General features: G+C 43.2%; 3 protein-coding genes across 3 annotated transcripts in view; 1 reads left to right on the plus strand and 2 right to left on the minus strand.

Annotated features, from left to right (window-relative positions):
* Positions 1 to 1,007, minus strand: part of pkn1a (protein kinase N1a) — a 44,027-nt gene extending 43,020 nt beyond the window's left edge. Inside the window, exon 1 of the mRNA XM_070979077.1 lies at positions 178 to 1,007. Coding sequence (XP_070835178.1) covers positions 178 to 198 — 21 coding nt within the window. The 5' untranslated portion in view covers positions 199 to 1,007. The remainder of the gene's footprint in view (positions 1 to 177) is intronic.
* A 2,522-nt stretch (positions 1,008 to 3,529) lies between these two features.
* c2h19orf67 (chromosome 2 C19orf67 homolog) lies at positions 3,530 to 6,533 on the plus strand. The gene is made up of 7 exons (XM_070972376.1): positions 3,530 to 3,674; positions 3,897 to 4,104; positions 4,189 to 4,339; positions 4,653 to 4,753; positions 5,665 to 5,886; positions 6,045 to 6,191; positions 6,407 to 6,533. Exons 1-7 carry the CDS (start codon positions 3,530 to 3,532, stop codon positions 6,531 to 6,533), a joined length of 1,101 nt encoding a protein of 366 aa, XP_070828477.1.
* Positions 6,534 to 8,457: 1,924 nt separating this feature from the next.
* The window catches only part of prr36a (proline rich 36a), a 31,752-nt gene continuing 15,615 nt past the window's right edge, over positions 8,458 to 24,594 (minus strand). The window contains exons 4-6 of the mRNA XM_070978967.1: positions 16,931 to 17,109; positions 13,877 to 16,543; positions 8,458 to 11,832 (exon numbers count right to left, since the gene is read on the minus strand). Of these exons, the coding sequence (XP_070835068.1) occupies positions 10,727 to 11,832; positions 13,877 to 16,543; positions 16,931 to 17,109 (3,952 nt within the window). The 3' untranslated portion in view covers positions 8,458 to 10,726. The remainder of the gene's footprint in view (positions 11,833 to 13,876; positions 16,544 to 16,930; positions 17,110 to 24,594) is intronic.

The raw sequence follows: 24,594 nt of genomic DNA on the forward strand, positions 1-24,594 counted from the left end.
AAAAGAAAGTTGTGAATGAACCCACTGGTGTAAAACGTGCATTTGATCGGTGCTTTAAAGAGGAAGAGTCTGAGGACCACCCAAGATCCTGCTCAAGACGAGGGTCACAGGTCAATAACGACAAATCAAATTTGACCATGCCAGCAGGTTGCAGCGCATCCAACTTCTCGCACTTACTTGTATGGAGTCGTTCGCCATCGCTGTCCCTGTCGCGCTGTTGTCAGTCAGCCTACAGCTTCACAAACAACCTGTGGACATGTGGGATTTGCACCTTCCGTCAAGGTATCGCCTCCTTTCCAAGGCAATGAAATCGAAACGAAAATTGGAAAAGGACCGGATATTAGTCCTGAGACTTCCCACAACTTTACAGTCCGTATTGACACAAAGGCAAACAGTCAGGAGGTAATCCGCATTGTTGGCTCGTCTGGCCGCGCCTGAATTGATCCTCCCTTAGCGTTTCAACGTGTTGAACCAACGTTAGCCCTCACTTCACGAAAACAAAAATGTCTGCGTGTTTTCTTTAAAAAAACAGACGTAAAAAAAATCACGTAACAGCTTCTAAACCAAACTATGAAGCGCCACAGTCATTGTTCATCTTTTTCTTTGAGTGCTTGCCATTCAACAGCTAGCAAGAGCCCCCGCCGGCAGCCCTCCTCCGTCATGTCCTGCTGAACCCGAGCGAGCGGTGATCATCCAGAGGCCACATGAAATGAAAGACCCTTCTTCTGTCTCTTCTTTGCCCGGTAACATCCGTAAAACACGAACACGCCTCAGTCCCTTGTCTGTTATCACAACGCCACACAAAAAAGCCGCCTGTCAGTCCTTCACAAGCCGCTCATACAGCCAAAGGACAATAGAAAGCTAATTTGTCCATTTAAAATCCCACTAGCTGGAGCCAAAAACGTGTTAACCAAATAAATTTTAAAACATGTTAAAAGCCCGTTCTTCGTTATTGTGTAGGGGACGAGTGGAGACAACATGTCACCACATTCAAACAGCGGGTAACTGACGGTTGAAGAGAACACACCACTTACACCAGACCCTGCTGCGCGCGCCCGACGCTGGAGCGATGCCGCCCGGTCGTTCATTGGTCCAGGGCTTGGTGGCGGGGGCGCGCTCGGGTTTATCACGTGACCTGCATTGGCTTTCGCTGTTCACAGTAACTTCTAATGGACCAACTGTTGAGTGCTCCATCCAGAGGTGGAGGACGTCCACAGATCCTTTATCTGGTCGCAGTAAAGTAAAAGTCTAAATTAAAGCCTTTATTTCAATTAAAGTACATGAGTACGATCAGCAAAGTTCATTTCAGTGACCAAAATAGTACTCATTATGCAGAGTGGCTTGTTTCACAAAGTAATATTGCATTTATATTGTATCTATATTGAATTATTATTTCTGAATTTAACAGCTTTTTTTTATTGTAGCTGATTGAGATGAAGTTATTTTTTTTATTGTGTTGCCTATGTTGTCTATCACATGGTTTGAATGTAAAATCATAATCTACAAACAGTTATGGTGATGGGATAAAGGTAGTGCAATCTAAACTTAATCAAGAGTGCTTTGAGCTAAATCCAAACAAATCTGACTCAGGTCAAGTTTAAAGTCTTCTACATTTCTGTCAGTAATAGCTGAAGTTGATATAATTGAACAGAAAATAGCTAAGTATTATTACAAAACCTGTGTCGTTGTGTGAAAGTAACTCATAATAGATTTGGGTGATGTTCTGGTGGTGAGAGTAAGTGTCGTGTGTAGATTTGACAGAGAAGTTGAACCGGGACATTTGCATAAATTATTTGCATAAAGAAAAACAGATGGTAGAATGACAGAAAGGAAGCAGGAACACAGAGTGACCCCAAAGCTCCAGGATACACACTACACATCCTGTATATACATGTCATGAAAACTTTCACAACTGACGATAAATAGAAAACACTGAGTCACTTAGAGTCAGCACTGAGGATGATTCAACTTGCTGTGAGTGAGTAGAAAAGAAGATATGACTATGAAAACATCACAAATGTACAATGTAACAGAGAATTTTAGCAAAGACTTGTGGACAATGTTGTCACTTTTCATACTAACGATGGTGTTCTTGCTGTTCTTCTATGTGTATTAAAGTTGCAAAGTTGTCTTTATTGATCACTAAAAACTACTAGGGTGTTAACATTTAAGTTGTTTTGCTCTATAGTTACAGCTTGGTTTGTGATTTGGTTCCCCTTATACAACCATGAGCACATAAACTAAATGCATTTGCATGTGCATTAATGTATGGTATGGTATTTCCAAATAGCTTGTTTTGTCCAACCAACAGCGCAAAACCAAAAGATGTTCAATTTACAATAAAACTGAAAAAAAAAAAAAAAAAAGCAAATCCTCACAGGAAGTGACTGGACCAAGAATTGCATTATCAAACTGGTTCAATTCAATATTCAGTATTCCTTTATTAGTCCCACGGGGGGAAATTCCAAGTATGGTTGTCAGTTAGCCAACGTTTTAGCTCTACAGAAGCCCAAAAGTCTCATAAGGTGATATTTTTTATCCTGTGCACAAATTATCTTGCTTGAACAAGTTATTATCTTGAGCACAACCTGAATTAAATAGCTATAAATCAGGATGTAGCCTTCAATCTCCAAATCAGAAAGATGTGTCATCTGAGTAGTAAATCTTTTGTATTTAACCAATAAAAGGTTCAAAACCAAATGAATACTGTTATTAATAACAGCTACGTAAATGCAGCACTAACTAGGATGAAGGCTAAATGTTTAATATCAATAGCTAATCACAGAAGAAACCAACATGGCTGAGTTAAATGCTAGCAAAGAAACAGTGCCCTCAAAGGTTGCTTTTACAATACCATATCTTGTGCACACAAAATAAAAATCTTGTAGGAACAAATTAATTATTTTGTGTGCACAATACAATAATTTGTGCTCACAAGCTATCACCTTTCGGGACTTCGGGGCCCCCTTAAAGTTAGCTCTAATCTTAAAAAAAAAAAAAAAAAGGACTTTTGTTCCATAAACATCTTTTTTTTTTTTTCAATGTATACCCCAAACAAAAGCAAAAATAAATAAATAAATAAAAATTAAAAACAAAACTTTAGTTTTACTCTTTCTTACTGAGGAGCACTGACTTTTGACCTTTCACATTTAACAAGCTTCAACCAGAGGAAACGTTGGCAGTAACGAGAAGGTAACACTTATCTTCACCGCTATCTACGTTGCTGACGTAAAAGCTAGCTCATTTGTTGGCCAAAAACCCAAACAGCCGGCTAGTGTGCGGTCGTTATCGGTTGTTTCTTTGCTAAAACCCCGGTGTATTGCTAGCATGGCCTCGGTTAGCTAGTTCGCTAGCGCTAACGCCATTAGCAAAACGTAAACGGTAAAAAAAAAGGTAACAGTTGACGCACAGCATACAGCCCGCGCAGTGTACGACCGCTGTAAAATAATCATTTGATGCGTTTTTTATTTTCAACAGGTGTCCTAAGAACCACGTACTTGCATTTACTGTTACGTCTACAACAGAAAGCATGACAGATATTGAAGTTCAGGTTGAGGTCCAGCTCGCCCCAAACTCTCCATTAGGACAACATGCGTTTGGGGGCCTGCAGGAGGACATAAGCGATGGGACGGAGTCAGACTGCACGGAGAGCCTTCATAACACCGGACAAGGAGGTAAAAACATCTCTTCTGCATGCCATGAAAGCATGAATATCCAATATGTATATTGTGTCAGTTGAATCCACCAATCAGTCACTGTTAGTGAGGACACTTGTGATGTTACAACCGCGATCCTGCTACGCGCCAGCACTTTCACTTAATTTCGTATTTATTTGCATGTTGAAGTAGAGTGAAGTAGAGAGATACTTTTCTCTTGGTGACTTAAATGTGTTTTAGTTCGTGTGTCAAAGGTTGAGGAGCCGCCGTCATTTCTGGCTGACGTAGCTCTGGCGCTATCCTGTGGCGATCCAGCGGCCTGCAGTTGTGCCTTTGAGGCCTGCAGCTGTGCGGAGGTGGAAGGGAGCCTCCCCTCCATGCAGCTGGAGCAGCAGCTCCAGCTCCTCTTGAACGAAGCGGATTACTTAGAGGACGGCCTTGTCAATGGGTAGGGTCATGGCTGATTATGATGCACCATTGTCACCAGGATACTTCAAGTGTTTTCTTATTCCTTCTGTGTCTGTTTTTGCAGACAGGGCGATCAAGAGAGAGAGGGTCTTGCTGCTGCAGTACAAGGTTTCCTCTACACCTGTGAGCATTTCTTTACCCACCTGGAATCTACAGCTAGAAACAGTGTGTCCCAGGTGACCTACCTGCCCTTTGACATCTACAAATGGGTAAATGTCATGCTGATAGTTTTAGAACTAACATTGGAGCCACTCTCTGCTGGGAAAGGTCTCTGAAAACTGCTGTTTCTGGATGTTCAGCTGTCGGAAAGATTCACACGTCCGGATTTGCCATTTGTTTTGATTGGTTCCTGTAATTCAAACTGCAGGAAATACTAGTTGTGACTGCGGATGTAGTTCCAGTTGTTGGATCAAGGAATCTGCTGCTGAATGAGAAGGACATCTGTGTGTGTGTGTGTGTGTGTGTGTGTGTGTGTGTGTGTGTGTGTGTGTGTGTGCGTGTGCGTGCGTGTGTGTGTGTAACCTACAGCTGTTGGACTTGTCTCAGCAGCTGTGTGACAGGTTGGAGCAGCTGGTGTTGACCTATGCCAGCTACAATCTCCTTTGTTTGGATGAAACTGAGCCTAACAGGTACATACACGCAGAGGACCAACACATTTCTACTAATACGTAGTATTTCTTTTTTTATTTACTTCTAATGTTTTTTTGTTGGACTTTGAAATCTTGAAAACAACACAATACAACAAAAAGTCTTCATGGGGACAAACATGACAAATACATTAAATTATCCTACATTTAATCAATTAATTTACTCATGCAGCATTTGGTTTTGTGCAAATGATCCACATTTCCTAATGTCTTTCACTTAACTTCAAAACCATGACTCAACTTTTCCCTTGCATACATTTTCTGAGCAATAACAAACCATTGCTCTTTTCTTGGAGGATCAACTTCAAGCCAATTTGTTGTTATCTCTCTTTGCCGGGTGAATACTCTCTAGCTGCACGACAGCGCAGTTGTTGTGTTACAGTAAAACCTTTAATATATCTGAGAAGGTTGTATAAGAGAAAACACATGTTGTGCTTCAGGGCTGAGACAGCTGATGCTGCCAGGATGACCGGCTCAACCTGTGTATACTACATGCTCTTAAGTAAAACTGCCCTAACTTCATGATGTGCTGAATGTCTTAATTCTCCATAGTTTGCGCTTGTGTAAAGACAGCATAGCGTTTAGAATTATATATCCAGCAATGCCCTTTTAAGTCAACAAAATATCTGCAGATGGCATCTGGAAGCTAAATATAGTTGCACAAGCTTGTAATCATTTTGAGGCTTTGCAGTTCCCACATTATAAGCACACTAAATGAGACCGATACGGCACATTGCCTACTGTCCACTTACAGATTGCTTGACATTTTTGGCAGCGCAAATGTACTCCGCTACAAATGTTGATTCTACCTTTAATATTGTTGCTGCTGTAACAATCCATTTTCATATTATCTTTCTGTGTAACTCTTCCCGCTCTCTTGTTTGCCTTCCAAGTGTGTCTCACTTCTGCATCGGTCAGCGTCAGCTGGGACGACTGAGGCTGACCGCGTTCCTCTACTTGAAGCCGACACCGTACCTGGCGCGGGTCGACACCGGCCTGTACAAACGCATGCGCTGGAACGTGGACAGACTTGGAGACGAGCAGCAGCAGACAGATGAAGAGCAGAGTGGAGAAAGTGAGGACAGTGAGGCAGAAACAGTCAGCAAGACAGAATTGTGAGTCTGGATGATGTCTCCACTCCCCATGTCTCTATTTTTGACAGTAGATGAAACAGAAATTAATGTTTTTCACCCTTTTCCATCCTGTTTTTCTGATACCAACATGCTGTGGATGACACACTGCCTTAATCTCTTTTTACCAACATTCCATTCAGTTACTTCCTGTGCTACGAGGATATTCTCAACGCAGAGGCTGATGGGACTAGCCAAGGTGTCTCTCATGGTAACAGGATGAGGACGTGGTCCATTGTTCAGTGGGTGCAGGAGAACCCTGACCCCAACACAGAGGACATCTATGACTGGTACTGGTTTACATTTCTTCACGTGTTTCTCTGTTTATCCTATTACGTAGAAATTTTTCCATGTTGGGGAGTGAAATGTCAGGAAAAACAAGACATCGGTCACATTAAATAGGCAATTCTTTAACATGTAAAAAACAGACCATCATCAGCATGAACGACAACTCAGCAAGTTTTCCAAGGTCATCTAAATATTTCTGTGTCCCTGTTCATTTCAGGATCATGTGCGAGGTTCCTCAGGGGAACTATCACAGGCTGTTGTCACTGGGCAGCGATGAGCCGTCGAGCTGCAGTGCTACGGACTCCCTGCAGAAGCTGCTGTTGTCACAGCAGATGACCGAGTGATTTCAGGAGGGAGTGTGTGAGCGTCAGTGCACATGTGGCATCTGCCTCTGGGATATGCCATTGTGCATGGTTGGCAGAGGGATAACCAGCATGTGGACAGAGACCACTTTAGATCACACAGGGCGGTGTGGATAAATCCTCAGGGGAGTTATTAAGCAAATATGTTTTGCTGAGTTTATGGGAGATTCTAAGGTTGAACATCTGGTTTCTTACAGATGTCAGAGCAGAAACACTGGAGCGGAATCAAAAGCACGACTGTAAAATATGTCACTTACAGCCAGTGATTTGATGGACTTGTTTTTTTTTCCAGTCAAAGCTGAAGATGCTTGTGTGTTCACAATATGCTGTGAATAGAGTTGGTTTCTAAAAGTTTTGCAATGTCAGTCAGGTTGTGCAAAAATAGTTTTATGCTGTATACTGTGATTTGTTTGTTCATGTTTCTGCACATTATTTTGTCACTTTATTCTGTTCAGTGTGTTAAGATTTTATAAGAGTTTGTAAGTATTTTTGTAAAGTTTAACATTTTAAGAGCTTTTTGTGGTGTTATAAAGAAGTCCAGAAATGTTATTTAAAAAACATTTTATTTACAAGAAACATTACATTGAAATAATTACACACAATCACAGATTCCTGTCTCTTGGAGAGTCCAAATAAACAACCAAATCAATGTTTTTGAACAAGCTGCCACGATTTGGGCTCCAAAAGTGAGAGTACCCATTTACTTCATTTCAGTGGGTTCATCACACAGGCCTCACTTCATCCTTAATAAATTAATATCCAAAATGTGAGACTTAAATCTCTGAGACGAAGAAACAAACAAAATCTGTTGACTCATAGTTCAGTCTTCTGTGTTCAGTTTGACCTTGTAACCATTCAGCTCATCAGTTCTGTAGTATGGACAGTGAGAATAAGCAGAAGGCAGTTTACTAAAAACAGAATAAAATCTACCATTTACAACCAACATCCTTCATTTTCTATTCAATAAAAATCTATATGACTCTTACAGGGCTACTATACTTCTAAATCTCTAAAGTACAAAAGTTTACCCTTCATTACAGTGAACTGTCTTTTTAAACAATATACACATAGATGCTGACAAAACCCACTACACAGACTTGTTAAAGAAGCACATTTAAAAAGACCAGCTTTGTCAACAATGCAGTGATCACAATGTGTCCTGTCAGGAGGGCATGGAAAGCAAATGTAAGCATAAACACCTGCATAACTTTCAGCTGCTACACGTTGGCTTTGATAAGAAAGGGCAAGAATCTGCCCCAAGAGTCAGTTCATGTTAAAGCACTGGATGCAGATTCTCATTTGTGTCATCCCTGGCTGACTGATTTCAATGAAGTAATTCAGAAAATTGACCCTTTATGCTATTTGGCATCTTAAACTGACTATATACAGAAAGCTGATTGAAATGGACATGAGCAGAAACTAATTCTACTATCACATTTCTGTGCCCTCCCATGAGATTTAAAAGGGATGAAGCTGCCAGAAAATGACTGACATCTACCTTAAAACTTGTGATGTTACAGTGAAGCTCAACATGACTGCCTTAAACAGACTGACAAGCACAGCATCCAGACAAGACTGACATCAACATACAGCAAAGATATGAACATTTACAGCCAGCAAAACACACACTTGCATACCATCTCTCATCACAGTTTCCACAATAGTTACCCACCCAGAATAACCTGATATTGAACCCTCCCAGAATTCCCTTACTTTTAATAGTCTTCATGTCACATGAAATGACTCCTGACCTTCACAGCAGTATCGGTTTAAACCCAGAGTTAGTTGTCTTTTAATGTTCAAAGTGAACTGGACTAGTGTAGAAGGCCGAGTAGATTAACTGCCGAGCATCAGTCTGCAGTCTGAAAGACCATCTCAGGAAGACTACACTTATGAAGAAAAACAGTTCAGAGGGGGCTACAGAGCAGTGACGTTGACCATATAAGGCTAACCTTCAGCAGTATTTACTCACTAACAAATCTCATCTTTCCTCATCAGTGTTTCAAAGGGAAACATTCACACATTGTTCTGACCTTTGGTAAGAACTGTAAGATCCAAACACCGCAGACTGAATATGTGATGATGCCTGAGCTCATGCTGATGATCCCCCTCATCTCTAATCGATACCTTTCTTTGACCTTAGCTGGCAAATAAATCATAATTTATAAGAGGGCTTAACCAGCCACAGTGTCCAGGCCTCGATAATCAACATGTTTTAACTAATATAAATTAGAAGAACACTACTTCAATTAAGTGCAATCTGAGAACTATGGGAATGTGTACTTTTATTGCTATTCAGTAGCAAGACATCTCCAGTGTAATCTCATTTTAAAATAAGGAGATAAGGACGTGTGTCAGTGGCTTCAATTACAGGGGCAACAGGTGAGGATCCAAAGTAAAGCAACCGATCAGTCAATCTACCTTCAAGTGGCGATTTGGCACCGCTGGTGTATGTGTTCATGAGTAGGGATGTAGCCACCCATGGCACAGAGATTTGGCATAAGGAGTCCAGTTCTAACCCTGTCAGTGGGAGTGATGCATCGTGGGATTCTGTCAAGAATCACATGGTTTCAGGTGTGCGAGTTTAGAGGATTGGAGAGTAATGTTATAGTGTAGCAGTCAGGGTAAAGTGTGTTCTGTGCAGTGGTGTAGGATATCGAGTGTGAGGTACTGAGTTTCACTGCGGTGTCACGTTGTGTTTGTCTGCTTGAGTTTCTGTGGCAAATGAGATCCAGGTTCTTAACTGGCAGGACCAGAGACTTTCTGGCCCTGAGCAGAGACTCCTAGGTAGTGCCATAAGTACAGTTGAGGTCATGTCCTTGGGGCTTTGAATTTAGGAGTTGGAGCAACCTGGAGGCAGTTCCACAATTATAAATATTTACTATTCACTCAGTATGCTTTAATTGGACTACTTTAAGGCCAAATATAAATGAATTTAAGACTGAGGCTGGATCTCGATATCATCAGCGGTACAATATGTTAATTCAAGGGGTATGAACATGTTTTGACCCTTTTTTTTCCCCATTTAACTACTCAATGCATCATGAGCTTTAAAAGTTTGAAGCTGAAGTCCAACAAGAATATGCCAAAGAATATGGCTAAATACTTGGCAGTCTGGGCATAGTTTACTTGGTACTCTGAATGTATAGAGGTTGCAGAAAATTTTACAGTTGACTTAATTAAATTAAGAAAAATACAAAGAATTTTTAACTAATTTTCTAACCATTTCCCTTGTTGGGGTGGTAGCTCATCTGGGGTAGGTACTAGCGGAGAATTTGAATTCAGGGCAAGAAAGTTTTGTAGCTGTCTGTATCAATAAACAGCAGCTAATAACTGAACTGTAGCACCGACGAGCATTGGTATTTGTGTTGTATGTGCTTGTTTTACATTAGTTAGAGTCCCTGTTTGTCTCTGGTGAATCTATAGCAGTAGTTCCCAACCTTTTCACCGTGTTGCAGGTTCTGACTAGCAACTAAAAAGTGATTATTTCCTCTCAGACTGCTGCATCTGAATACTTTTTAAAGACCTACAGTGTACAAGGTAAATTCATTCAGTAGTTTAGATTAAAAAAAAAAAAACAAGCAAAGTTTACAGCAAAGCCTGAAAAAGACAACTTTCTGCTGATCTGTCGACCCTTCAGATCTGCCTTGCGACCCTTGTTGCTTGGGAACCACTGATCTACAGCGCCACAAGTTTACGGGTCTACCTACAGGGCTGGGCAGTAGATCACTATCATTTACTGTTTATCTTTGTGATCCTATCATGGGTGTTTTGTTGTTTTTTTTTTTAAACATGTGACCTATAATACACTTTCTAATTCAACAATGGATATAAAGTGATCTAGCTCATCTTCCATAACTTAGATATTAGACATTCTCAGATATTGCAATAAATATCAATGTCAAAGAATTTCTTCTGCATATAGCAGTTTTTTCCACATTGCCCAGCCCAAATAATTATTTCAAAGAGTCTGTACAGCTGTTCTCCAGAAGTAAATTTGCTAAATTGTGTGTATAGGTTGCTTTGCATGTGGATATCACCCTGTTTGTGGTGTGTATGTGTTGCGTGTGTGAATAGAGAGCACTTGTGCTATTTTCCCTGTATGAGTCATTGTTTAACAGTACTACAGATGTTATATTTAAAGTGTGTGAGTGAAATCACACATCCCTGTCCCCTCAGTGATGCGTCTCCAGCTCCACCACTGTCCACTCTCCCTGTGGGGAGCTCCCAGTAGCCTCTGGGGAGAAACTACTTACAGAGGTGACTGTGGCAGAGGGAGGGGTGAGTGGAGGCAGCAGGCTGGGCCACAGGCTGCTCTCCAGGGGGCTCAGTGTGCCTCCTGCACCACCTGGCAGCAGCAGCAAGGAGGAGCAGCCATCTCTGTTCAGCAGCAGGGTCTGATTGATCAGCTGCTGGACAATGTCCACTTTCTTCCCCCAGTCCAAGTCCAGGGGTGGCAGTCGCTCTGGAGACTCGGGAGGGCAAGGGGAGACGCTGTCTCTGTCCTGGGAGGGGTTGCTGGGTGTCTGAGGGGAGTCTGGGAGAGGAGGGAGGGTCTTGGTGGATGGTGAGGAGTCTCCATGTTTGCCTTCATCTGATGTGACCCTTTCAAAGTCATCAACAGTCTCTTCATTTGGTGCCTCTTGTCTGGGCTGCTTCTTCCCTTTAGCAGGTTTGAGCTCCTTTATTCCCTCTTCTTCATTTACAGCCTCGTCTTCATCACTATTCTCCAGGGCTTCATAAATGGTGCAGAGGACAGAGGAAGGGGACAGCAGCACTGTCTGACTTTTATTCGACTGTTGCAGCTCTTGTTGCCATTGCATTATTTGCTGTCTTTGCTTCAGTTCCTCTTGTTGCTGCTGTAATTGCAGTTCCAGGTCTCTCCTCTGCTCAAGCTCCTCTTCTTCCTCCTTTGTCACCTCTGCTTGCTCTCGCATCTTCCTCTCCACCTCCTCTTTATTCCTCTTTATTTCTTCTTCAGCTTCCTCCTTCTTCTTCCTCTGCTCCTCTTCCTCCCTTCTCTTCCTCTCCTGCTCCGCCTCCTCCAGCGGTCTGCTCTGTTGCTCCCTGCGCTGCTGCAGCTCCAGCAGCTGTCTCTGGTGCTGCTCCAGCCTGCGGAGCTGGGGGCTCAGCGTCTGCTGTCCGAGGCTCCTGGGTGGGAGGTCAGCACAGGTCAGCTTTGGCGGGGTGACCGCAGCGCTGTGAGGTTTGACGATGTCGCAGTATGCTCTGGGGTATGCTGCGTGATCGCGGCGGTGAGGATGCGGTAGTGCAGTGAAGCCTGTGTGTGAGAGGAAGCGGGAAGGAAGATTACAGTAGCGTGAGGTTATAAAACAGGTCACAGGCAGTAGGACAGTGAGAGCAGTGCAGTGTGAGTACAAGCAGAAGGATGTAGAGGGGAGGGGGTGGCCTTCAGAGGCTCATAGTTGCTGAAGGAATAGTGAAAGCGTTGTGAAGCCAAGCCCAAACGTTTGCTGGCAGCCTGACTGACCAGCATTATTTCTAGCTTTGAACTGAAGAAGTGACAGTGGGGCATTGTTTACAAGCAGTGCAGGAGTGACAGATACAGCCTGTGACGTTTTCAGAGAGGTGGAGACATAGAATATGTGTAAAACCAGTGAACACACCAGAAAATAGTGACCCAAGGTGAGGCGACCAGGGGTGAGGGTAGGAAAATTTGTGCAGAGAGCAAATGTGCTTATTTAACGTGATTTTTTTTTTCTACATGTAATATTAAAAAATAAATAAATAACACCCAGAAAATAAACATTTTTTGTGCAAAAAAAAAAAAAAAAAAGCAGCCAACTTCCTGTATATGCAATCACTATCAACTTTGGTGAGAACATAAACAACCACAGAAAAGCTTACTGCAAGCTTAAACAGTCATCACCCATCAATGGAGTTTATAGTTAGTCAAACAGTGATACATGCAAAAGCTCTCCATGCATTTATAGACATCCAGCATCACAAGGAAACTGAAATAATAGCTTGGCTTTAGAAAGCTAGACATAATTCCAACCTAAGTACATCAAGTCCTAGAGCCAAGCTATCTGGCTGACCCTGAACAAACCAATCCAAAGTAAAGTAACGAAAGTCAAGTCATTGTGCAACAGTGACATGCATAAGCATAAGTTAACATTAATAAAGTGCTGTCGAACAGTGCAACAAGAATGCTTAAAAAAAAAAAAGGTAGTAGAAAAGACGTAAAACAGCAACACACCCACAGTGGACTGGGGGAAAGTAGCAGCAGACGGGGCAGGGCTGGGTTCTTGAGGCTGGACGATGAGATGTCAAACTTCTTTGCTGCTTGAGATGCCCAAGCGTAAGCCATGAATGAGAAAGTCTGGTGGTGGGGATGATCGACTCATGGCAGATTCATTCCAGTTTCAGACCACTCAAGTCTTTGAGGTAGGGCACAAGTTCTGCTGTTTGTGTCCAGTTTTCACAGATGAGGTCACAACTTATCTATGAGTTTCTGTGTGAGTGTATGGCAAGAGTAAAGCAATGAGATGTATAGAGTCACTGGCAAAAAGAGTTTGTGAGACCTTGAAATGTATGCCATCTGTGTTGGAAGATTGGTCTCACACAGATCCATATACCATAAAAATGCCTCCCAAGTGCCCATTTCAATAAAACTGTACAGTGAGAGAGTATATCATGTTAAAAATCTAATCTTTATTTAAAGTCTTAAGGTTCATCACTCCAAAAGATAAACACAAGAGAAAAAGCTGGGTTACAATTTAAAGTGCGAGAAGAGGAGTGATTTGGGATATAAGGAAGATTGCCTGTATCATAAGGTAGGAGAGCCAAATCAAACAGGAATATACAATCAAAACTCATTGTCAGTTATCAGCTTTGTTCAGTAAAATATATTGGGATAAGTGCATATGAAAACATGTAAAGCAGTTTATTCCACATTTCTTTTGTGATGCTTCATTTCTACTGAGCTGTAAACAGTCAAGTCAGATCCATGCCAGTTCAGGACAACCACATAATTCTGTGTTAAATAAAACAGAAACCAAAACCCAGGCACGCTCACACATTAGGAGTAAATAGTAGTAGCTATTGCACATACAGGAATTTAAGCCATATACTCATACTCAATGTTATATCAGAGGGAAGTACCACTGCTGTCCTCTTATTTTATTTCTTCCCTTTCTTTGCTCTCTGTTTTGTTTGTTTTTTAAACTAACCCCCAAAGATTTCAGAACAAACAATAATGACAAAGACGACAACAGTGAGATATTGTGGGAGGCTGGAACAGGGCTAGAATGAGTTAGGGGACATTACTTGGGCTGTAAGGGAGATGATGAACTATACATTACCTGCAAAAGAGTTCTCAGTCTTTTCACAGATTGCAGAATAGTAGGGAGGCTGGATGTCATCTGGATTTTCCTCTGGTTGCTGCAAAGTGCTAGGAGTTGACAAAGGATCCGGGGCTTCCTCTGGCCCTGGCACTTCCTCCCTGACATGCTCAGCAGACTCCACTTCCTGCTTCCCACATTCGATGTACTGCTGCTCTGAGAGGCATGGCTGGAGGTGAGGCTGCGGGTTCAGACAGGGATCCTTGGCCTCCTCAGGCAACTCCTCCAGGGAGAAGATGCCAGGGCTCTTGATGCAGCTCTCTCCTGTAGACTGGGCATTGGAGTTTGAAGCTGTGGTCATGGTGTCAAAGCCGTAAGATGCCAACGACGTAGCCGAAGGTGGGGTAGTGTCTTCACCTGCACCACCCTCCACCCCCTCAACCTCTGCCTCCTCTCCCTCTTCCACAGTGGACAGGCAGCGCTGGGCTGCAGGCTGGCTATCAAAGATTATGTTGCTGACTGCTGGACACTCCAGGGAATCATCCAACTGAGCTTCTCCCTCAGTGTCACTGGCCTCATCTTCTGTTACGGAGGATGAGGTGGGGTTGGAAGTGGGGGCTGTTGCAGGGCCTCCTGTGACCTCATCAGCAGGCAGAGTCACTGCCTCAGGCTCTTCTTCTCCCTCCCCGTCTCCTCTCTCCATGTGGATGCCCATATCCTGGTAGTCCAGGTCAGGCTGTGGGGACAGTACCACCGCTTGCGCATCTTGAGGCTGGAACTTCCCATCTCGACCGTAGTCACCGAGTTCCTCGGGTGTGCTGGTCTCACTGCTCAGGGTGCTTGACAGAGACATTCCAGGAGCAGAGGGGGGAGCAGGGACCAGGGTCTGCAATGGGACTGTGCTGGACTGATCCATGTACATTTGGGCCTCTAGATTTTGTGGCTCATCTTTCACAGAGGAATGATGGGAAACTTCTTGGTTTTCAGAAGTGAAAGGACCACAGCCTAGTTCTAGCCAGGCTTGGGCTAGTGCTGGAGTCTGAGTTGGGGTCTCAGACTCTGCTTGCCAGGGGTCTACCAAAGGACTTGCTGCAGCTGCTCCTGCCACCTGTGCAGGCTGGGAGACATGCTCAAGAGCCTGCTGTGGCTGAAGAAGTTCTGCCCAGGGATCAGCAAAGGGGTTTGGTTGGTCCCACTGAGCAGCAGGGGCAGAGGGCAGCAGAGGAGGAGGGGGCGGTGGCTGGGCCACTCTGTTCAAGTTGTCCAGCCTTTCATCCTCAGCAAAGTCATCCTCATCTGGATTCCCATAGCTTTCCAGCCCACTCTCTGTTACCCCCTCACTAGCCATCTCCACATCTTCATCCTCCTCATCATCATCTACATCATTGTCATGCCTGGGTCTCTGTGGTTCATCTGCCCGTTCTGAACCAACATCCATGTCACACACCCGATCATCATCATCATCTTCATCTTCGTCCTCATCAAAGTCATTAACTGGTATGTCAGGGACCTTCTCAAAGTCCGGTGAACCTGCTGAGGCTCCTTCCATGTCAATGGCTCCTTTGAGACTGCCATCTCCCAGATCATCCATGCTCTCTGTGCCCTCCAAGACACCAGGGGCACTCAATTCAGACGCACCCTGCTGACTGCCGCTTACCTCCTCAGAGTCCAGCTCAGAGAGCAAGGCGCCACCAGCCCTCCAAGCAGATCCTCCGATAGGCCCAGCTGACCCAGGACGAGACTCCTCTGTGGGCTGTGTGGTTCCACTCATTTCAGACACAGAAACTTGCTGGCTTCCCTCCCTCTCCTCTTCATCCTCCACCTCATTTAGATTGGTGGGAGGAACAATCTGAGTGATGGCATCTGTTGCTACTGGGAGGGCTTTAGATGTGGAGGGGGTTTGGTCTGTCAACAGGTAAACTGGTTCCTCAGATAGTTCAGGAGGGGAGGCCACTGGTGGTAATGTGGCCTCAGCTGTGGCAGGCATCTGCTCCTGCGTTGTTAGTAAGGGAACACTACTTTCTAGCTCCCCCTGGGGTGGAGATGTATGTGGTAAGGCTGTCCTGACAGGGCTTTGTGGAGGAGAGGGAGCAGCTGCATGGTTCTGAGCAGTCTCTTGAGGCACCACCTCCAGCGTGGTATCCTGGGCCAAGACCGGGGCAGGGACCTCCTCTGGTGCAGTGGAAGCAAGGGATGATTCTTGTGCTGAGGACACCCTAGCTTCTATTTGTCTTTCTGCTAGCACAGTCGCAGCTGCCACCGCCGCACTAGCACAATTCTGTGCTCCTACAGCAGGAGTGGTAGTATTTGTAACCATTGTCTTCTTGGCTGCAGTGAAAGGCGTGACAGCCTGAGTCGGTTTGGTGCCACGTTTGGTCTGAGGAGTGGTGCTATTTGCAGGTTTGTTGGCTGGAGACGCAGGTGGGGTTCGACCAAGAGGCAGTTTGTTATGGGCAGGGAGCTGGACAGCTGTTACAGGTTTCTTTGAGGGAGTAGATTTCACAGGCTGTTGACTTTTGGACTGTGACACCTTTGTGTCAGCTGTCTTTGCTGTTGCGGACCATTTGGAGGCAGAGTTGATCCTTATGGTGGCAGTGGGTTTAGAGGCTTCAGGTTTTCTGGTAGCAGCAGATGTTGTAGGTGTTGCAGGTTTCTTAGCTGCTGCAGCAGAAGGTGGTCGACTGACATCTGGTGCAAAGAGAAAAATAACAAACTCACTAAACTCAGCAAATCTGATTATCAATGACAAAACGTTTTTTATTTTGTGAATCACTCATGTTAGCTGAGCATTTTTAGTAATACACTGAATTTAAAACTATTTGTGTTTCCAGTACACAGTTCAAAGGATAGCTAAACATCAGAGATTAACTGTTCATAAACAAACATTTTTGACACATTCATTTAAGATATTGATGACGAAGTCAGCCACTTCGTGCTAAATTATTAAAGACATGTCAGGTCAACAACTTGAAACCGTCCATCCAAAGCCATCAAATGTGTTTATGCAGTTCAAATGCAAATGAAGCATTGCTTCAGAAGTGCATGCCCTAATGAGAACAAGGTATAACTTCTAACCTTTCTTAGCAGCAACAGTTTTGGGAGGCTGTGCTGCTGTGGTCCTGCCAGTAGAGGATGCTGTAGTAACTCTAGAAGCAGCTGTTTTAGCAGCTGCAGTGGTGGAGGGCTTGATTGCAGCTGTGGTAGGCCTGGCTGTCGTGGATGCAGGTCGAGATGTTGAGGGACCTGTTACAGTCCTGAAGAACAGAAACAAAGGCAAGTTCACATGGCATACAAACACTGAGGAAAAACAAATTACAACAAAAACAAGTGGTAACATCTTAATTTTTTTTTAGTGTATTGACTTCGTTGGAAAAGATCCAATCATGAAATCTGGCGCTCTGTCTGTACATGCATCTACAAGCACAAATAAATGACCTGTCCTAATGTAAACCACAAAAGCAATTTCACCAGTGGGAACCCATTAACACAGCACCATCCATCTAATGTCACAATGAAATGCCTCCATTTTCCAATCATTTCCAAGTAGCGAGGACAGGGTCTAATGAGAAGGAGGATGGCAAAAATGATGGAGAGGGAAAGGAAAGCTTGAACAGAACAAGAGCGACAAAGAAAATAGATAATGCAGAGTTAAAAGAGATGACAAGTAAGGCAACAAACAGGAGCAAAGGGGGAAAGAGTTGTGGGAGCTGAGAGTATCGAATGGAAAAATGAATGGTGAACAGAATGAAACAAGACAGTAGGATACCACACGAGAGTGAATGTGAGAAGAGTCAGAAAACAGGACAGCAAAAAAATATGGTTCAAAAGAGGAAGAAAAGGAGATAAAAGCTAAAAACACATATAGCAAGTTGTGACGCAATGATTCAATTTTTTCTGTTCCAATCCAATTCCAATACCTGAATTTGGATAAGTTCATGTAATCCATAGACTAGGTCCTAAAATTGTAGTTTTGCTTGAAAAACCTTGTTTCTCATGTTGTGGTTTGCCATCTTGAGATGAGCCCAGTCTTTGAGCCTGAAAGCTTTACTCCTTCCAGGCTCAGTTTCATGTCGGGTGTGATCCAGGGTTTGGAGTTGGGACAGCTCTTCATTGTTTTGACTGCTATAGTGGTATTTATGCAGAAATTGATATAGTCGGGAGTGACAGTGACCCCTGTTATTCAAGTCTCTGACAAAGATGTCCCAGTTAGAGTATGCCAAGGAACCTTGGAGTTGTGTGATGGCATCCTCTGACCACTGTGGGGCACTATACAATTGTGGCTTGCGATATTCCTATTTGAACATTACTGTGACGTTAATAAAGTTTAAAAATGAAAAAAATTAAATAATGTCTGAGTGGTGGGTATGAACAAACATGGAACACATCTGAAATGTTACCATAGCACAAATCCAAGATGTTTTCCTTTCTGCTAGGAATGTCCACACTGTCCACTGTTGAAATGATGGCAGATGATCAAACTTGGCCTTTATAGTGTCCGCAGACAGCAATGCAAAGACACATCAGCATCTCCTGACAGGCATGTATAGCTTGCGTTGCATTATAAGCGACAGCCCTCATTTCCCATAATGCCTAGCGCTGGACTGAGTATTTAAGTTTTCTGTTTTATGTTCCAAAATTCAACTATTCAGCTTTTTTGTTAGTATTTGTAATGTGTCTGGTTTTACTATTGTATTTTGGAGTTATTATCCCCTGCATTGAAAATCATTGCAATGGCTGACTTGGCTGAGAGCTGCTTGCCGAAATATTTGAAATTCATAAAATCATGAGAATATAAAATCTGGATCGGTATGCGGATTGGTGATGTTAGCCAGCTATCCAATGAGTGAATATCATCAGTATCGACACCTGATACTGATATTGGATTAGATCGCCCCCAACTTTAACGGCAAGAGGGGGAGAAGGGGAGATGTCAGTCTTAAAACTAATCCTGTATTCAGGTCCTGGTCTACTCCTCAGTCTGGACGAGTTCTTATGTGACACTGCACTAATCCACTCAATCACTCCAACTGCACCTACAACAAGCCAAAACTTGCCCCACCTTCTCTTCTTCCATTAGGCTCCCCTCACAGACAAGTGAAAGGACTCTGCATGTGGTCTGGCCTTAGCACAGACACACTGTGGACTACAGTCCACAACAGCTATAGTGAAATTGATATTATGTTGGTTCATCTGAAGCCATCTTCATGTCAAAACTAGATGGTGGAAGAGGAACAATCCTGCTTCTTTGACACTAAACATGAGGTTTTTAAAGAGTTTTTGAATCAGTTCTACAGGAGGCCTACAATTTAGACCCAACCAATCCCTTTGTCTTTAACACCAACCCAAACTTCAGTCGGTTAACTGAGTGCGCCGTCAGCTGCTGTACTAGCCCTCTCTTCCACACTTAAACCCATTCATCCATCCATCCATCCATCCATTTTCTATACCGCCTATCCCTTTCGGGGGGGGGGGGGGGGGGGGGGGCTGGAATTGTTTGATCAAACCGGCAACCTTCTTGCTGTGAGGCACGCGCACTACCTGCTGCACCACCGTGCTGCCCCACTTAAACCCTCTTGTGCAAAAACAATGCAAAATCTCTGCACTATAAATAATCTGTTTGACATCTGTTTTGAATAAAACAAGTTCTCTTTCACAACATGAGCTGTATAATCAAATGTATTGCCTTTAGGAACTGCGTGACACTAACACCAATTACAAAAATGTCCATTCTGTCTTCTCTTGGAATTGGCCAGCTAATACAGTCGATCATGTACACAAAGACATACTGACTTTGATGGTTTCCAGCATTGTAGCATGCCTGCACACAGATGCCACTCCCATTACAATAACCATTACAATGACCATTTGCTTCCCCAAGATCAGACAGCCACTGCACAGACATGGACTCATAGGGATATGGTAATTGGTAACCGTTACACTTGGGTTCTGATGTGACTTGCGGGCCAAAGACTGGAAAGTGTGTCAGACACTGGGATGAAGTCAGCCCTGAGTGAGTGTTGGGTAATGATGAACAAGAGAAGAAAAATAAACAAGCAGAAATATAGGACAGAGGCACATGTCTGAACTTTTGTGAAGGAAAAGCAACAGAATTCAGGAAAGGTAGGAAAAAGGTACATTAATTTAGGCTGTCATATCCAATCCTGCATACATGCAAAATATGAATTGACAGAACCACTCAATTATAGCAGGAATCAAGACAGGCAAAATTGAGTGAATGAGTTTCTCTGATGGAAAAGTGAGCCTGAGGGATGAAATTAGACAGACAGAAATGAAGATAAGAGTAAAGGGGTGGGAATACAGAGGGTAATGGGAGGTCACCCCCCCCCCCACACACACCCACACACATTGTTTTTATGATGACTCATAACTCATAGTGGTTTGATCCAGAGGGACAGCACAGAGAGGAACTGACAGACTTACAAATGTCTGTACTCCACACACTGCCTGTGGGCAGTGGCTTGTGATTCTGTTGTTGGTGTATTAGTATGGATTACATTTCCTGCCAACACAGGGTTGAAATCAATACAAATCACAGTCCAAAGAGAGGATGAGAGGCACCACACAGCCATCTAGAGGATTTTAATGACCAAACATGAGGTCTTCTTAAGGCCAAAGGTCAGCACAAGGACAAGTCACTAAATACAATTTATGGCTTGCTTTGTAGTCAGTATTCACAAATGTCTATGACACATGCAATAAACACATCCACAGTATTTACATTCTGAGCAGCTGACACATCTGTTGACCAGAAATCAAAGTGTAAGCATGAGCCAGTGGGGCACTGTTGAAGCAACACCTACTCCATTTTGTTGCTTCTAAAAACACAGCTGGGGAGCTAGACTCCCTCAAAATTCCCACTCCTATAGATTAAATTATTCTGTTTTAATCAAGCCAAAGAGAAAGAAGAGGGCTTGGCACAGTGGTACACTTTATTCCTGTTGCAGTAAGCTCTTTTTACCAATAAAATGCAATTAAGTACACATTCTTCTGTCCTCACCCTTTTTCCTCTCATCACTTGAAGGGCCCCCCTCCAAGACAACAAATGGAAATAGAGCACCCCAACAATACCTTGTTTGGCTTGTAGGCTGTCCAAAACCAGCTGCTTTACTCCTTCCTGGGAGTAGCACACATTCCAAGGGTTTGTGTTATCTCCTTGACAATAAAGAGTGGAGGCCTGAATCAGGTCAGTGGAGAGTTTATATGAAGTGTTGCAGCCTAGCAATAGCATGGCAGACAGTGTTGGCTCTTAGGCCCTGGGCACACACTGTCACTGTGATAATGCCATAGGGCTTTTCTGTTTGGGCCGCAGTCCTGCTGTCTGGCAAGACTATTGGGCAGAAATGATTTTATCTCCAGTGGAACCCACTGACAGGATAAAAGAGGAAAACCAAACGAGTCTAAGGCCAAAGCAATAATTGTGGTGTAATTGTGACCAATTTTCCTCTACAGCCAATTCATTTTCTGTTTTTTCCAATAATGAAATATTCTGTATCTAAGAGACCAACAAGCCCTGGTCACCAGTAATTCTGTCCATTCCTCATGGTGACACATTGAATATTAATCTTAAAGATTTTTCACCTATATGAATGCATTTTCACTCCCTTTCTCATGTTACACAACTACAATATGACATTTTAAGTCTCTGTAATGCAGTTAAATGATTAATGAGTTAGAAATAATGAGGTCAACTACATGGACGATGAACTGTAAGGTAAAGAGATTCTGGCCAAATGCCCAGCACCATACACGCACATGGCAGAAAAAAAAGGGCGAGGAGAAGGGTGACTGAAAGAGGGGGTGAGGTGGACAAAGACTGATTGCTCAGTCAGAGCAAGGACAGCATAAACCATTACTGGAGGACAACAGAGCTAAGTAGGTACCAGAATTTTAAACATTTGGCCTCTACTCCATTTATCAAGGGATCCTATCAACCACTGGGACAGGCATCCTCCTGTCATTCAGATGGATTGTGTGTTTACACATGTATGTGTTTCTTAGTTACAATATCAACACACAGCTGAAACAGCCCTGCCACGTGACTGTGTACAAGAAAAGTGTTCACCAAGGATCCAGCATTTTCCTGCCTTTTCTATCATGTCCTTCGAGTAAGCTCGTTCCCACCTTACCCAAACACAAATCCTGTTTCCAGGAGCTCACAGATGAACATAATCACCAAATCACATTTGCCCTTCACAAATGAGGCTCTGGTAAATGTAAAGTCATATTTTAAAAATCCAATATGTTGTCATTCTTCCCTTTGGCCTAATTAACATTAATACTTCATGACAGAGGCTGGTCTTTCATTTGCTATAGGCAGTGTGCTACACTTTCCGTTGCATGTTGGCTTTACTGTGTGTGCTGTTTGCTTCACTCAGTCTACATGAAAGAGATTTACCTGCAGATACTTTACTTGTTTAATGTTATTGTGTAAAATGTTATTGTGTGTTCCTGTGTGACAGTTTGGGCATCAATTGCTACTGCTGTCTCAGCAACATGGGAAACAATATCGTAGAGTGGGTCCTGTAAGAAAGCAGCTGTAAAATTACCAGGAGGAGGCTTTGCAGCCTTTGTGTTACAGCTAAATAATTGCACTGGATAGTTTGCAAAGTCCTTTAGCAACATTAAATTCTGTTGCATGTGTTTCTACAGATCATCGCTTCTCAAAGTCCAGACCTTGGTCCTCATCTGGACCACACAGAAAATCAATAGGGACCCAGTCTATAAGTGATCGTCAAATGGCGGCCCGGGGCCACATCTGTCCCGCAGAATATTAATGAATTCAAAGAATGTGCTCATCTAACATTACTCACCACTGGAAGAGGCCCAGACCATCCAGAGAGAGATTGTTGGTTACCTTGCCAACCTCTCACAATGAGCCAATGAGACTGTAAATCATAGCTGACCCATTCTACAGAATTTTAATTATTCTGTAACTCCATCCTCTCTACTCTGTGGACCCACCATCAAACCGCTCTTCTCCCTGGCTGGCCAATCTCTGGAGCCGTCAGCAGTGCACTGGCCGGACTACTGGAGGTTTTTTGTTGAGATAAGGACTCATTCATTGCTAGTTAAACTGCAGGTTTTGCATTGAGCACTGACTGCCTCCTCGGCAGAGGTCTTAGAGCATTTTCTAGTTAATTATCTAGTTATCACTATGTATTGTCCATTTTTTTAGGACACTGTTATCCTAACATAGGCTCAATTTTGTACAAAAGTGAAAATACTAAACAATAAGAGGATTAACTAAACCTGATTGTCTTTTTTTTTTTATTAAATGTATAGCCCTCACATTATCTGCCAGGAAAGATTTTGGCCCTTGGACAAATGCTTCCAAGGACCCCTGCCATACCTTGTGTTATGAATAGGCTATAATAAGTTATGAAGTGTATATTTATTTCTATTGTGAAATACATTTTCTTTTGATCAATTAATTGTTAGTGACCTTGAATAACAATTTATTGGGATGGTTGTGGCTCAGTAGATAGAGCAGTCACCTGCCAGGAGGTCGTTGGTTTGATCCCTGTCCTCGGCAGTCCACTTGCCGAAGTATCCTTGGGCAAAATACTGAACCCCAAAACCGCCCCTGATGCTGTACCGTCATTGTGTGAATTCATATGTACGTCGCTTTGGATAAAAGCATCTGCCAAATGGCTAACTGTAATTGTAACTGATTATGCAGTGTAGCTGGAGATCACTCACAGTGATCCTGTGTCCAGATGAATGAGGTTTTAATTGTTCTAAGTGCTGGAGTGTGTTGTGTGTTGCTGCTGTCGAGTTTTCACATTTATGTTACACCTGAAAGTTTACTATCAGCTCACAGATACAGAATACGTCTCATTTTCAGTGGTGCACAATTTCTACAACTAGTGTAAATGTAGTCAGTGTTTTGAGTCAGAAAGGGATTGAACCTCGTCTGCCTCAGTTTCGCACTGGCCCAATCAAAAGAGACGTTACATGATAATTGAAAAACAAAAAACAGATGTGGATCTCTGAGTAGTAAGTTTCAGAACAACTGCTATAGATTATTAGTGCTATCATGACCAATCCAAACCCAGGCTCCAGCTGGGAAAAGTTGGCTGGTGTTACAGCATGAACAGCAGTACTGACTGAAAAGCACACCACTACCAGTGTGGCTACACAAAGGATCAACACGACACTGACTTTGCCATCACACGCAGGTGGCATGAAATGCAACACGCATTATCTGACACAAGGGCAGACACCTGCTGCCGTTCTCCTGTTCTCCCCTCTGTGTCTCAAGCCGAGAGGCGAGAGTCTGATGTCACTTCCTTGGCAACAACCCAAGCAAAAGTCACATAAGGATGACAAGCTACTGTAATTGGGCTCCTAACACTTGAAATGACTCATCTGAGTCAGTGGACGAGCTTCTCCATGTACACATCCTTCCACACACATTATAGAATATCAGGAATAACCACTCCTCGCAGGAGCCCCCCCATCACCCAAATCTACATGGTGTCCCAGTATTAAACGCTACATAAAACTGATCATGGTCACTCTTGAAACAACACAGAAAACAATCAGAATCCTACTGACAATGGTAACATTGTCTGGTCCGAAAAGATTACTTTTTATCAAGCAAAGACTGCAGCTGTTTGTTGGTTCCAGCTTCTCCATTGTGCAGATTTACTTCTTTTTTCTGTTGTACAATTTACTTAACTTTACTAACTGAGCATATTTTGTCTGACCAGTACTTG

The sequence above is a fragment of the Chaetodon trifascialis genome, chromosome 2, assembly GCF_039877785.1.
Source record: "Chaetodon trifascialis isolate fChaTrf1 chromosome 2, fChaTrf1.hap1, whole genome shotgun sequence".
NCBI classification, from domain to species: Eukaryota; Metazoa; Chordata; class Actinopteri; order Chaetodontiformes; family Chaetodontidae; genus Chaetodon; species Chaetodon trifascialis.